The following is a 12,721-nucleotide window of genomic DNA, read 5'->3' as shown; positions in this document are numbered from 1 at the left end:
ATTCTGTTTCTTACATAATTTTCTTCATCTACCCAATCTGATTAACGCAAACCTTTATCCAACCTTAAAGTAACCAGTTCAGCTGGTAACCATGTGGTCTTCTGTATCCATGCCTTTAGTTGTGTCGCACAGGTTATGTGTATTAAACTGATTAAACGTCTTCTTACATGATTGTAATTTATAAACTAAATCGTACGTTGAAATGGTTTATTATTATGGTTTGCACATTGGAAACTCTACTGTGACTATAGCTGCATTCAAGGTTTGACTACATGTATTCACGTGTTTGTAATTACATCTTGGACTATGGCATCTTACCTTTTATTTGAAATAACTGTGTTTTCTGTTGATTATAGGACGATGGTAAAGTAGAAATCTTAGCGAACGAAGCTGGTGACAGGGTAACACCTGCGATTGTCACTATAACTCAGAAAGAACGGGTCAGCACTGTTAAATGATTTGTAACTTGCCAGTAGCTTTTAATTGGTTAGTTAGAAATGTAAGGTGATATAACTTTATTCGTCATTTTTATCATTGACGTTTTTTTGCAGGTGGTAGGTTCTGGAGCTGGGTTCAGTTCATACTCTTTGAGTTCGCTTACTATTCGCAACAATAAAACATTGTTGGATCTTGATATCAGTGAAGAAGCTTTATCCCGTGCTTTAAGCAAAAGTTTAGTAAAAATTGAACGTTCAAAGGAGTTGTCTTATACAGTGTATGAAACGGATGCCAAACCTCAATCAGTTACTGCTACTCAGGTAGCTACACTTATCTTCTCAAAGCTTCACGGTGCGTTTAATATTTACGATGAGTAGAAGTAAAGTAATTATTTTGGGTAGTGAAGAAGATTTCAAATAATACAATGTTTAGATAATATGAAATTGTTTGAAAGGTATTGCAACAGCAGCCTCTCCCGGACAGAACAGTGTGTCGTGTGTATTGACTGTCCCAAAGCATTGGTCAGAACAAAGTAGACGAAAAGTAGCTGATGCTGCTACAGAGGCTGGTTGGAAAGTGATACAAGTCATAAACCAATCACCTGCAGCTTTACTTGCTTATCGCATCGGTTTTGAGAAGCCACCTATTGACTTGTCAGTAGTATGTTTTATTTTAAAAGTCCTTTCATACTTTGTCCCCTCTAAAACATCAGTTAGACCTTATGTCGTGTATACTCAGGTACGCAGATCAAGTAATGCAACTAAGAATGCACTTTCTAAATAATATTACTTTGTGCACGCTGCATCATGAACTGGAGCTGTGCTAAACCGAGCAGTTGTGGAACGCGCCCCACGAACCGGTTTTGAATCAGTTTTGCGACCGCCACTAATGAAAGTAAGTGGACACGTTCCTTTGTACTTGTTCTCTGTACAACGCATGTATTATAAGTAAAACTTCTTATTTTTCATTCTTATCTACTGCTATTCAAAGCCCAACAGACAAGAAGTTAATTTGATCGCAATTTGCCCACCTTCTCCGGCCGATCGGTCAATGCACAGCACGCGTTTTCTTTGTTACTCTCATTTCATGCATCGTTGCATTATAAGTCCGCGCGCTTGAGAATATGTGACTGTTTTCAGCTTCGCTAAAATATATTTTTTTATATTTAACATAGGTTAGCTCTAGTTTACCGTTTGGGTGGAGTAAGCTGTGATGCTACTGTGATCAAGTTGGAAGGTGGTCTGCATACAATTGTTAGCTACGTTTTTAATGATAATGTAGGTGGCAAAGATATGGTTAATGCTTTAAGCGGATATCTAGCCGAGGAATTCAAGAGGTATTTTTGTTAGAACTTTAAATTGTAATTATACTTTACTCTTTTTACTATTGAAGTTTTACTGATTTCTGTTACTTTTAGAAAATATCATCTGGATCCTACTGAGAGTAGAAAGTCAATGTGGAAATTGTCTATTTCTGCCGAGGCAATATTGCATACATTATCAACATTACCTTCATGTTCAAGATTTTTGGAGTCAGTTTGTGAAGGAGTTGACCTCAATGTGACAGTATCGAGAGCAAGATTGGATGCTCTAATTAGTCCATTGCTGCCATCATATTCTCAGCCCATATTTGATGCTTTGGCACAAGCTAATATTGATGCAGCGGAAATTAACAAGGTATATTTTGATTATATCAATAATGTCGAACAGTAGAAAAGTTTTTGTTTTTTTTATGCGTAACCCAAGATTAATAGTCCAATTCGTTTATTAAGTGCGTACTAAGCAACTATAGATTCTATAGAATATTCATCTACAAAAAGAACATGTGCTTGATAGTGACCAAGTTTCCTACTAGTTATTTGTTGATACCCTGCAAGCTGTGAGGGCATTCTAAATTTTTAGGAACCGGTTCCATATAGCCAAGTGATATCTAGGAACCTATTCTTTATTTTTTAAGAGTGAAAACAAATCACTTACTTAGCCTCACTTTGCATTAAAAATACCACCTTTTTCACTATTGCGACACAGATTACTGCACGGTTGTAATTTTGTACGGCTCCCGTCTTAGGCAGTCTTCAGTTACAACACTGCAGGGCTTGGCGCACGATTCAAAACTGAAGTCAAAGTAATTCATTTATTTGTAATAACCGGTTCCCTTAGGTTTCATAATTTTAAAAAACGGTTCGCACGAGTTAAATTTTTGTGAGGCAGCAGTCTCTGGATAGCGGCTCGCACTATACAACATACCGATGTGTTCACATGGACTCTGTTGTGATCATGGCCTAGTTATAGTTTAATAATGCATATAATCTTTTCATATGTTGATTACGTACTTTTAAAATACTTTGGGAAAGAATGTCTTTTAATCACAATTAGATTACAATAAACTTTTAGATGGTCTCTGTGAGGACTGAAAAATCTCTTAAGTCAATAACATTCAAGAGAAAAATATTTTTTTATGAGACTGAAATAAGCTTTTAGCTAATATCCTTTAGCTATATTGATCAGTCTAAAACTCAATAAGGATATGTGTAACTTACAAAAGTTCAAGCAAGAATTACAAATTTCTATTGTAAATTCATTGTCTAGATGGTTACACTTCGTCGCTGTAAATAAATATTTAATAGTTAACCAATCATTATGCTTGCACAAGGAAACCTCATTTAAAAATAGCGTTATTCAGATTGGTTAATAGGTTTTCTTCATTCTTATTATGGTAGATATGATTACAGTGGATGTGAATTCTGGCGGAAATGATTTTATAAAAACAATAAAATGTCTCTGATCGAAAACCATTAGTTTATATGTTTTGTTTTACATTAGTTTATTTTGGCCTTATAAATATATAGTATATATTTTTAATTATTTTTTTTAAAGTTAAAGCTGCTTTCAAGATAAATTTCACTAAAATTTGATTTAGGTGGTGCTGTGTGGAGGATCCATGAACGTGTCTCGTTTAAAAGATCATATTAGTTCATTATTTAATTGTGAAGTATTGTGCAGTCTAAGACCAGATGAAGTATTGGCTTGTGGGGCTGCCCAACAAGCTGGTTTGATAGCGTCATTGAATCATGACCTGCCGCCATTTGAAGCAGATAAAGAGCTGCCTATTCTAACTGCGCCTATAACTGTAAAAGTGAGTCACCAAGGTTCTTATTAGTCTGAATTATTTTTAATATATTTTATTTTAATGCACAAAAGAAATAGTAGTGAAATAATGGTATGGTGGAGGAATGAATACCTTAAGGTTAGATAAGAATTAGTGTAAGTTGAGGTAGAATATGAAAACGTAAGGTCGTGTAAAATGTCTTCCTGCGCTTTCTATGCTGAGTTAAATTCTAGGAGCCATCTCTTGGATCAAATGGGTCTGAAACGGGATTGGTTTTCCCAGGCACCCATGCGAACTTGTGTGTGGTTGTAAATAGATATACTTTTCAATTTTGTGTAACCAGTAGCTAGCATAAGCCGTTAGGATTCATTATTTATAGTTTTGAACTGATGAATAAGTTTTAGAAGGGTAGCCGAGCGTAGTTGTTACTATACAAACTTCAGTGGTTGGATGAGGCAAAAAAAAAAAATTCTTCAATGGTCAATGTTTCGGACCTCTCTCTGATGTTATTTAAGTTTATATTAAATTTTTAATTTCAATATACTTGACTATTAAAGAATTTACTTGCTTGTTATTAACCAAAAATTATCTTTTCTTCAGATTGGTGAAAATAAAGAAATAGTAATTGAAAAATCTGTTTTGCCATGTTCTGAGCAAACGTCAGTAAATGTTGGTGGAATTTTAGAAATATTTGCTGAACAAATCTCTGAAAATGGACAAGTACATAAAGGGAAGGTAGGTTACTAAACTTTGAAAAATGTTAAATGAATCTTCATTTCTTGTCTTATATTTTGCAATTTTAAGCTTATTATTATTTTATTTTATTTATTTACAAATATGAATGAACTATACTTCTGTAGTCTCTTGTACATTTTGCAGGTGAAACTTGAATTAGATGAAAAACTTCAAGATTATGAAGTTTACGTGAAAGTTACTCAGTAAGATATATATATTTATTGAATAATTTCGTATTATCCATTTTTTTTGTGGAAACAAAATGCCAAATACCCAATTGAAGGATAACTTTGCTCCTAATATAAAGCATTTGTAAAATGGTCTTATTCACTTATATTTTAAGGCATATAATATATTGAAGTATTGAAAGATTTACTGACAAAAGATAAAAAATTGTATAATTAAAACAGGAAAAATTTTTTCAGGGAAAATGAGCTACACGTAGAAGTAATTGACCCTTCGACAAAAGAAGTGAGAAAAGCTGTTATCAATTTTCTGATATTGTGATTTTTTTTTTTAAATAAAAAAAGTTAGGTAACTTTTTATAATTAATATTTTTATCGTCTTTCATTATCCTATTGTGTTTCCCTTCTTATCAGTTGCCAACAATTTTATTTCTTTGTATCGTTTTTCGTATAAAATTCGTTTTCTTGTCTGATCCGCTCGCTTTTTCTTTAAAAATTGAAATTTCAGTTTCAACGAACTCAAATGTGAAATCTATTAAACGAAGAAACCTTCTATTATTGAATAAGAATTCCTATACAATTTCTTTTAAAATATGGATATTCCATCATGCAGAGAGCGAAATCTTAATTTTTAAATTAAAGAAAATTTAAAAGGTTAATCCATCCTCCTTCCTAAGGCTTACTAGTTAAAAAAAAGTAATCTCTATTTTTTTTTAACTCCTATTTTACGATCTCGTACTTTCCTCTACGGAAGCTTCCATTTTGCCATTAACATGCTCATATCCCCCGTCAAGTTATTATTGTTCTGAAAAACGACACAGTGAATTGTGCTGAGACTGCAGCCTCAGTTTTTTTCAAGGTAAATTCGCGAATAAACAGCTTTAAAAACCAGTTGAGGGCTCTCACTAAGTGCCATTTTACGTGGATAGTTCCAGTCGTAAGGTAAACCACATAATTTGTTGTGGTTTACAGATTTCTTCAAGGCTACCTGTAAGGCAACCCCAAAACTGAAAACAGTGTACTGTTGATGGTAATACGATAGGATTCAATAGTAGTTCACTTTCTTGTCTATTAGCAACAATTTTAGCCATTGGAACAAGTGTACAAAACTGCCCAAAAAATTCCCAGACGCGGATGATGCTTTCGATGTTCCCTGCACTAAAGTTTTATAGAATAGTGTGAAAGAAGAAAGTATAATGCCCAAGTAGTTGTAAATTTCCGTGAATTTATTATCGAAATAAAGTTGAGTTTCCTCTTCTGTCCTATACTAAAGAAAAAAACTTTTTAGGTTTATAAATATTCGCTTCCAACTTGTTAATGAAATATTGTAATAGGCTCCAATAATCTCAGATGTTGACGCTCCTTCAACACACACAATACACGCAAAAGTAGGCACTAAGAATTTTCAATAATTTGAATGATAAAATGGGAGTCTTCTTGAATTACTAGATCACCGGGAATAATAGAATTAAAAGAACAACAGACTCGATTGGTTTAATTCCTGATGTTGCCTAAAAACAAATACTCAATATTAGAAATGAATAAGACAAGGACAGGACTGACATCTCGCCTTTGAAGAACTGCTGTAGAAGTAATTTAACACCATGGGTGAATCGAATGAATTTTTTGGAATGTAATTGAAACTACCATGTACACCAAGCTGAAATAATTTCTGCTACAGTAACGTGTGATCAAGAAATGTCCGTTTGAAGTCGGCAAATGACAAAATTTATCATTAGATTGTGATTTTTATTCGTAAAGATTTAAGTAAAAATTATGTACATTAAAACTATCTGGAAAGCCAGTTGAATAGGGATTGTTCGTCAAGTATACAAGTGTGGGCAAGAGGGTGGATTACAAGTATCATTAAATACTATAATAAAAAGTAGGTCAACAAAAATACAAAAAAATTGTGACAAATTTAATTTTGTTTATAAAAAAAAATATATTATTTTATGTAATATATGAAAAACTTTCCTGCAATTATATGCAGTTTCTACTAACGTAGTATGTAAGATTTACTAACGTAGTGTCTTCCTTTTCACTAGTCGCTTTCCGCTTTTAAATTTGACGACTTGAGTGATGCCAGAAACCGCAGTCTTGCTGTTCTCTCTTTTTTTTCTGTTGGTTTTTAAAAGTATGGTAATTATTTACAAACAATGGGGAATTACTTAAATATTTTGGGTATTGCTAAAACAAGATGCAGTTTGTAAGAAAAAATGTAAAAAGGTGAAAAACAGAATTTTCATAGCTTACAAAACTGGGGTTTGTGAAAGAATGAAATATTTGGCTAACTTTGGGTAATATCTGTGTCATTATACACGACAGTTACTTTTAAAAAAATGTACATTAATTATGTATTTTTGGGGATTTATAGATATGATTACAATAATACATAAATCTGAGAATTTTTGGGCAGCTAGGAAATCACTCTCTAGAATAAATGATTTTATATCCATAGAGTTGAAGATTTTTAAATATATATACATTTTTTTCTTAAGTTATCTGAAGAGAGGCCAAATAATGGACCGATTATTTTTGAATGATGATTTATCACAAAAAGAAAAGATATATTAGCTGTATTATTTGTGAAATAATAAAATTGTATAGCAATTTGAAGTGAAAGAAACTGAATCCTGCTTGTTAGTTATATTCGCTAACAATGTAAAAAATGGTTAATGAATTAAATTGAAATTAAAATTAACTGGAAATAACAGGACGCATTTTCCAAATCTCACTTTTCAATACACTTTGGTTTCTAAAATAATTTAACACTTTTTCTTAATTTAGCAAAAAGTTGGCAAATTATAATGGTTTTATTTCTCAATAATATCGAACAACAATCCTTTCCAAAAACAGAAATAACACTAATGCATAAATGTAGGATAATTTAACATATTCTACTGAAATTTTTTTTTAGACAGGAATGCTTTGAAATATTAACTATTGATCTTATATTAGTTGAGTATTTAAGCATTTAATCTTACATATTTAATTTTTTGTTTAAATTAATTGAGGTGATGAAATTATTATAAAGTGGTAAAAGGATCTCCCATTCTTGTCACAAACAGAAAAACGTTAGAAATCAATAATGTGTTCTTTAATATTTCAGAACTCGTCAATCCTAACGTTTAAAACTTACAATATATACATATGTATATATACTTAAACTATTTTTATAACTTACCTTATTGTTATTCCGCATTAACAACTTTAACTTAAGTATATAATTAAAAGCATAAGTTATGCTTTTAAAAGGACTGAAACAGATTGCCTATTTCTAGACCTATATATTGAGAAATTCAAGGTTCAACTTAACTCACTTTTAAATAAAAATTAATTTATATAATTCTTTATATAGCAATTAATAAACAAACATAATGAGTAAGCACGAAATTAGGCTGTAGGGCTATTAGATTTAACCTTTCTCCTGTAAACATCACATACCACGTGACTGTTTCAAGATTCTGGAGGAAAGCTGGTAAGAGTTCGAGAGGATTCTCAAATGTAGGAAAAATAAACATAAGCATACATATGTCAATAAAATTAAACAAAGAATTATTTCATAAAATGAATGTTTAATTAGAATAATGTATCATTCATGTCCATTATTAGGACAAAATTACAAGTGTAACAAACCTACAGCACATATCATAGCATCTGTATTCATGATTCCATAAATGCTTTAATATTAGGCCAGTATTCACCTTTTGGATCGTAAATTCTCAACATATGATCCCAGTCTTCTTTATGTGTAGGTATGAATTTGTTCAAAGCGTGTTTGTAGGTGGCTTTCTGTTTGTCATTGCATTTACCACAAACCGAGCTCATTACTTCTGGAATTGATTCTGTAAGAAAAAGAAGACAGTAAATGAATAAAATTAAATTCTAATGACGTAGTAGTTTGTTTAAAAAACAAAAGATTCAAAAATGAAAGCTAAATCTTGAGAAAGTATTAATTTACAAAATGATCACACTGTTATCAAAAAACTATTCGATCAAATCTGCTGGGCGAATATTCGAGTCCACAAGAAGCTGCCATTAGATTTTCTCTTCCTAGTAGAGTCTACAGCTCCCTCACCAGTATTGGATTTTAGACATGTTTCAAGGGCCTGGAATACCTTAAGAATTTCAGAACTTCAATTTCTTTGATAAATCTAAGACCCTTATTGTAAATTAAAAGACACACTTATATTTTCTGAGAATCTTAAAATACATTCAATCCGTGAACTTCCTTTTTTTGTTCCTCAATATCAAAGTTGGATAACTTGGACAATCCTAATGGCAATACAAAAAAAAAAAAATTAAAATAAAAATTAAAAAATAATAAAACATGAGAAAGAGATTTGCAGAATGAAGTTTATTGGGCAAAAGCTGGATTCAAGTACAGATAAATGGGCAGGTCGAACAAGATTTCATATTATTTTGTTCCTAGAAGCCTGCACAGTTTCACTGTACATCGTTACCTACGAAAAAATGCTGCCCGAATTCCGGAGCTGGTCACTACCAGTGCACTCACTGAAAGACACCCGGTACCAATGACCTCAGATGTAGTTGCACCAATTTTATATTTATCACAAAGCTGAGCTCTTCAGAAGTAGGCTTGGCGCGCCAGGGTTTGCTCAGGCTTTATTTAGAAAACAGGATCAGAGTAATGTTATGCGCAATCCCATGAAAAATATTGAAGTGCTGGAGGGCACATTATTGAAACCATTTAAATCAAAAATGCCTTATAAACATAGATCCAAAACTGCTTTCTTCCTTGCAGGATTTAGTAATATGAGCATTATTTTAAATGAACAAAGAAATAGAGTATACATTGAAAATCAAGCAAATCTCCTATTTTTAAAAATGAATGGTCCACAGCAACAATTATTTAATCCAGATGTTTATGTAAAAATTTTGTTCAGGTCTCATAGTTCAGCAGATGACAACAAAATAAAGAAAGTTCAACCAAAAGATCCTGAACATAATCCTATTTGGAATATATTATAAAAATTATTATTTTTAATGTATTATTATAAATATTTATGCAATTGTTTATAAGTGCTATTCGTATTTTATAATTTGTTAACGATTTTTATAAAATGTTCTTATTACTGTAATAAACGTATATAAACATGAAATGGGGTTCGCAATGATTTTCGCTTCCTTTCCTTTTTGGTTCATAAAAAATATTTTTAAAAGGTATACCTAAGCGTTCCGGTAAAAAAATAATTAACAGGACAACCCTGGATATAGGTATAATCACAGAATAGAAGTGAAATGGGCAGCTGTTTAACAGATCTCTGAAACTTGAAGTCCTTCCAAGTTTGACGAATCATCCACATAACAGTCACGTAGTATCTGGTGTGTACAGAAGAATAAGTTAAATCTAATAGCATAATGAATTTTCTTTTGTGATACTTATTTAATTTCTTACATTTAAGCCTATAAAGCTCATTCATTGTAAGAGCCATCTTTTAACTTCAATGTAAAGAATTTCAAAAAAAAAAAACGAAAGGACAAAGATGTACGGAAACAAAAACAAAATCGTCCGAGAGATTCGAATTTCCAAACAAGCTACATTCAAGTTGTTGGTACCATTTACATTTCTTAGGATTTTCAACCTGTACACAATGCACCTTGAAGGAAAGACCAAAAAAGGACCCAATATGAATTAGTACAGAAAATAAATGTTCAGTAAAATGTTTATTATTAAAGGGCAAAGAGTTTTCTAGGAATATGTAATGTATTTATAACATTTTAACTCAGTGGAGGAGAAAAGCAAAATAGGCTGAAAAATTCCAATAGGTTTTCAGGATAGAAGAGATTTGTTTTTAATTAGAGAATTTCAAAAAGTTGTATGTTTATGTTTAATGTCTAGTTCTGAAGGACTAGAATTTGATTCGAATTCATACAATAATTGAAATTACTAATGTACAACGGAAGACTAAAATCTCTTTATATTTTAACATTTCAAGTACATTTCTAATAAGAAACCTTGATGAGTGCGGTTATCTGCAGTTGTAATCACGCACCTGATAAACTGCAGAAATTAATCTGTGATTATGTGCAGGAAGTGGTCGTAAATTTAAATACTTTAAGCTGCTGAAGAATTGTAGTGGTTCCTTTTCATTGAAAATCTGTTTGTCCATTGAAGATATTTGTGTTGCAACATTTTGTCTGCGGGAGTTAGTAATTGTGATGTTTTGTCAAATTTAGAAGGACTTGATGTTTCAGAGATCTGTTAAACAGCTACTCATTTCACTTTTATTCTGTGTCCAACTTCCTCGGGTAGCCCCGAGAGCGATCATCTTCCATGTTCCCTGAGTTGTCCAAGATTCTATGTGGTTTACGACTAATTTAAAATCTAAAGGATTGCTATTTTAGAAGGACTACAGGTTTTAGAGGTCCCTCATACTTTTCTTGATAAGTAAGTTGTGAGTTGAAAATGGCATTGTTACTTCAAGAATCAATAGCAGAATTCTGTATTCTCTATTTCTTACGGTTTTTAATAATCACAGAAGCATAACTTGACAACAACAAAAATCAAGGGTTACCGCAGCCCAAAATTATATGATGTTCGGGATAAATCAAGAAGACATACCTTTAACAGCAGCTGCGTGAGAACTACAAGGCGCTTCGTCGAAGAAACAACTTAGATACGATCTTAGCAAACGTTCATTATCCAAAATGACATCCACATCGATCTCTTCAAATACTTTATAATAGAAAGCTTCTTCATCACTGTCTGGCCGACATAGAACCATACCAAACATTAATAACGACGCTAAGCACAGTCTTAACATCATCATGTTTACAAACTTCTAACAAAAGAGGCCTTTGTTCACGAATAAACCGTCTTATATTCGTTTTGTAGTTCGTAACACGTAATTCATTATGTCTAATTATCAAGGTCATTTTCTTGATAATAGCATATTTCATTGTAATAATAAGTTTCATACATGGTCTTTATCAAACCCAAACAATCTACTAATACATCAATTCTGTTCACATTAATTTCCAAACAAAGTATAGGACTCTGAATGTAGCGATTACCTTTTTTCTAAATAGAAATGACTTCTGTTTGTACGTTGTAATCTGAACTTTAATTACTTCTTCCTTTACCTTTTTTTGTCTTCAGCGGACACGTTTGCTCTTATTTATTATATCCTTCATTATCATAGCAGAAAATCACAAATCATTAACAAGCAAATTAGTAAAATAAATAAACGATAATTCATTTATATTATTTACATTAACAACATAAAGGAATAACATTGTTTTGTTATTTTATAATTATTAGGCATTATTAGTAAGATAAGAATGAGAATAATCAACTACAATTGTTGAAACATTTCAGACAGAATGAACTAGATCTTTATAAACTTTATTATGCAGCCAAAACAAGCTTATTGTGTTGACGTTTTGCAGTTAGAGTAAAAGAAACCATTCTTTTGAAAAAGATAGGTTTTGGGTCCTTTTCTGCTCTTCCTCCTTTATTCTATTATAAGTGTCAAAGTTCTCGTACCTCAAGGTAAGTATTTAATATAATCGGAGAAAATTCAAGAGGATTCCCGGTCTGAAAAGGCACTGGTGAAAAACAAAATTGTCTCACTCAGCTCACTGTGGAGCAAAGTTTGTAATTTCATCCATCATCAGAGGTAGGTTAACTTGGATTATTCAAATTTAATTTCTTGATTTGGATTTCGTATAAAACCTGTTCGGGTACGATATAAATACCGAACATTTAATCATTTAAAAGTGCTGCTTACTAAAATACAATGGTCTAAAAAATATTCTAAAACAATGCTTTTGGATTAAAATACGAAAGTCAATGCCCTAGAATATACATATATAAAACAATGAAATAGATATTATATATTCATATAAATATAATATATTACATTATCAAATATAAATAAAAAATTATTCCAACTCTTCCAACGTCTGAACTCACTTTAAAAATCATATTGTACAACGAATGTAGTACAACATCGTGAAGCATATTTTTTAATGAAGTGTGATTTGAATGATACAGTAACCACAAATTGGGCGTAAAAAATTCATGACAGTCCTTCATAACCATGAGTGATATTTGTTGTTTAACAGAATGCAGATATCTTCCAATATTTGGCATTATATTAAAAGAAAAGTTAGTTGTTTTACCAAACACGGAAAATGGAAGAGGTTCTGGCTTCTGAGGGAGACTATGATGACTTTGTCTATCTTTGACTGTGATTAACTTTTTTAGATGAGTTGATTCAGTAGGA

At 31.7% G+C, this 12,721-nt stretch overlaps 2 protein-coding genes across 2 annotated transcripts; one reads left to right on the top strand and one right to left on the bottom strand.

Annotated features, from left to right (window-relative positions):
* Positions 1–44: 44 nt before the first annotated feature.
* On the top strand, positions 45–4,838 carry LOC141450308 (heat shock 70 kDa protein 14-like). The gene is made up of 10 exons (XM_074120613.1): positions 45–262; positions 357–440; positions 552–789; positions 893–1,091; positions 1,613–1,774; positions 1,856–2,114; positions 3,358–3,573; positions 4,147–4,281; positions 4,426–4,484; positions 4,707–4,838. Exons 1-10 carry the CDS (start codon positions 203–205, stop codon positions 4,786–4,788), a joined length of 1,494 nt encoding a protein of 497 aa, XP_073976714.1. The 5' UTR covers positions 45–202; the 3' UTR covers positions 4,789–4,838.
* A 3,186-nt stretch (positions 4,839–8,024) lies between these two features.
* LOC141450318 (putative odorant-binding protein A10) lies at positions 8,025–11,305 on the bottom strand. Its single transcript, XM_074120625.1, has 2 exons — positions 11,056–11,305; positions 8,025–8,314 (listed from the first exon to the last, which is right to left on the bottom strand). The coding sequence occupies exons 1-2, from the start codon at positions 11,261–11,263 to the stop codon at positions 8,133–8,135; spliced, it is 390 nt and encodes a 129-aa protein (XP_073976726.1). The 5' UTR covers positions 11,264–11,305; the 3' UTR covers positions 8,025–8,132.
* Between the last annotated feature and the right edge of the window lie 1,416 nt (positions 11,306–12,721).

This window comes from Rhodnius prolixus, unplaced genomic scaffold, assembly GCF_049639745.1.
Source record: "Rhodnius prolixus isolate KJV_2025 unplaced genomic scaffold, Rpr scaffold_2, whole genome shotgun sequence".
NCBI classification, from domain to species: domain Eukaryota; kingdom Metazoa; phylum Arthropoda; class Insecta; order Hemiptera; family Reduviidae; genus Rhodnius; species Rhodnius prolixus.
The sequence above is the reverse complement of the archived record's forward strand: the minus strand, read 5'-3'. Positions and strand labels throughout refer to the sequence as shown.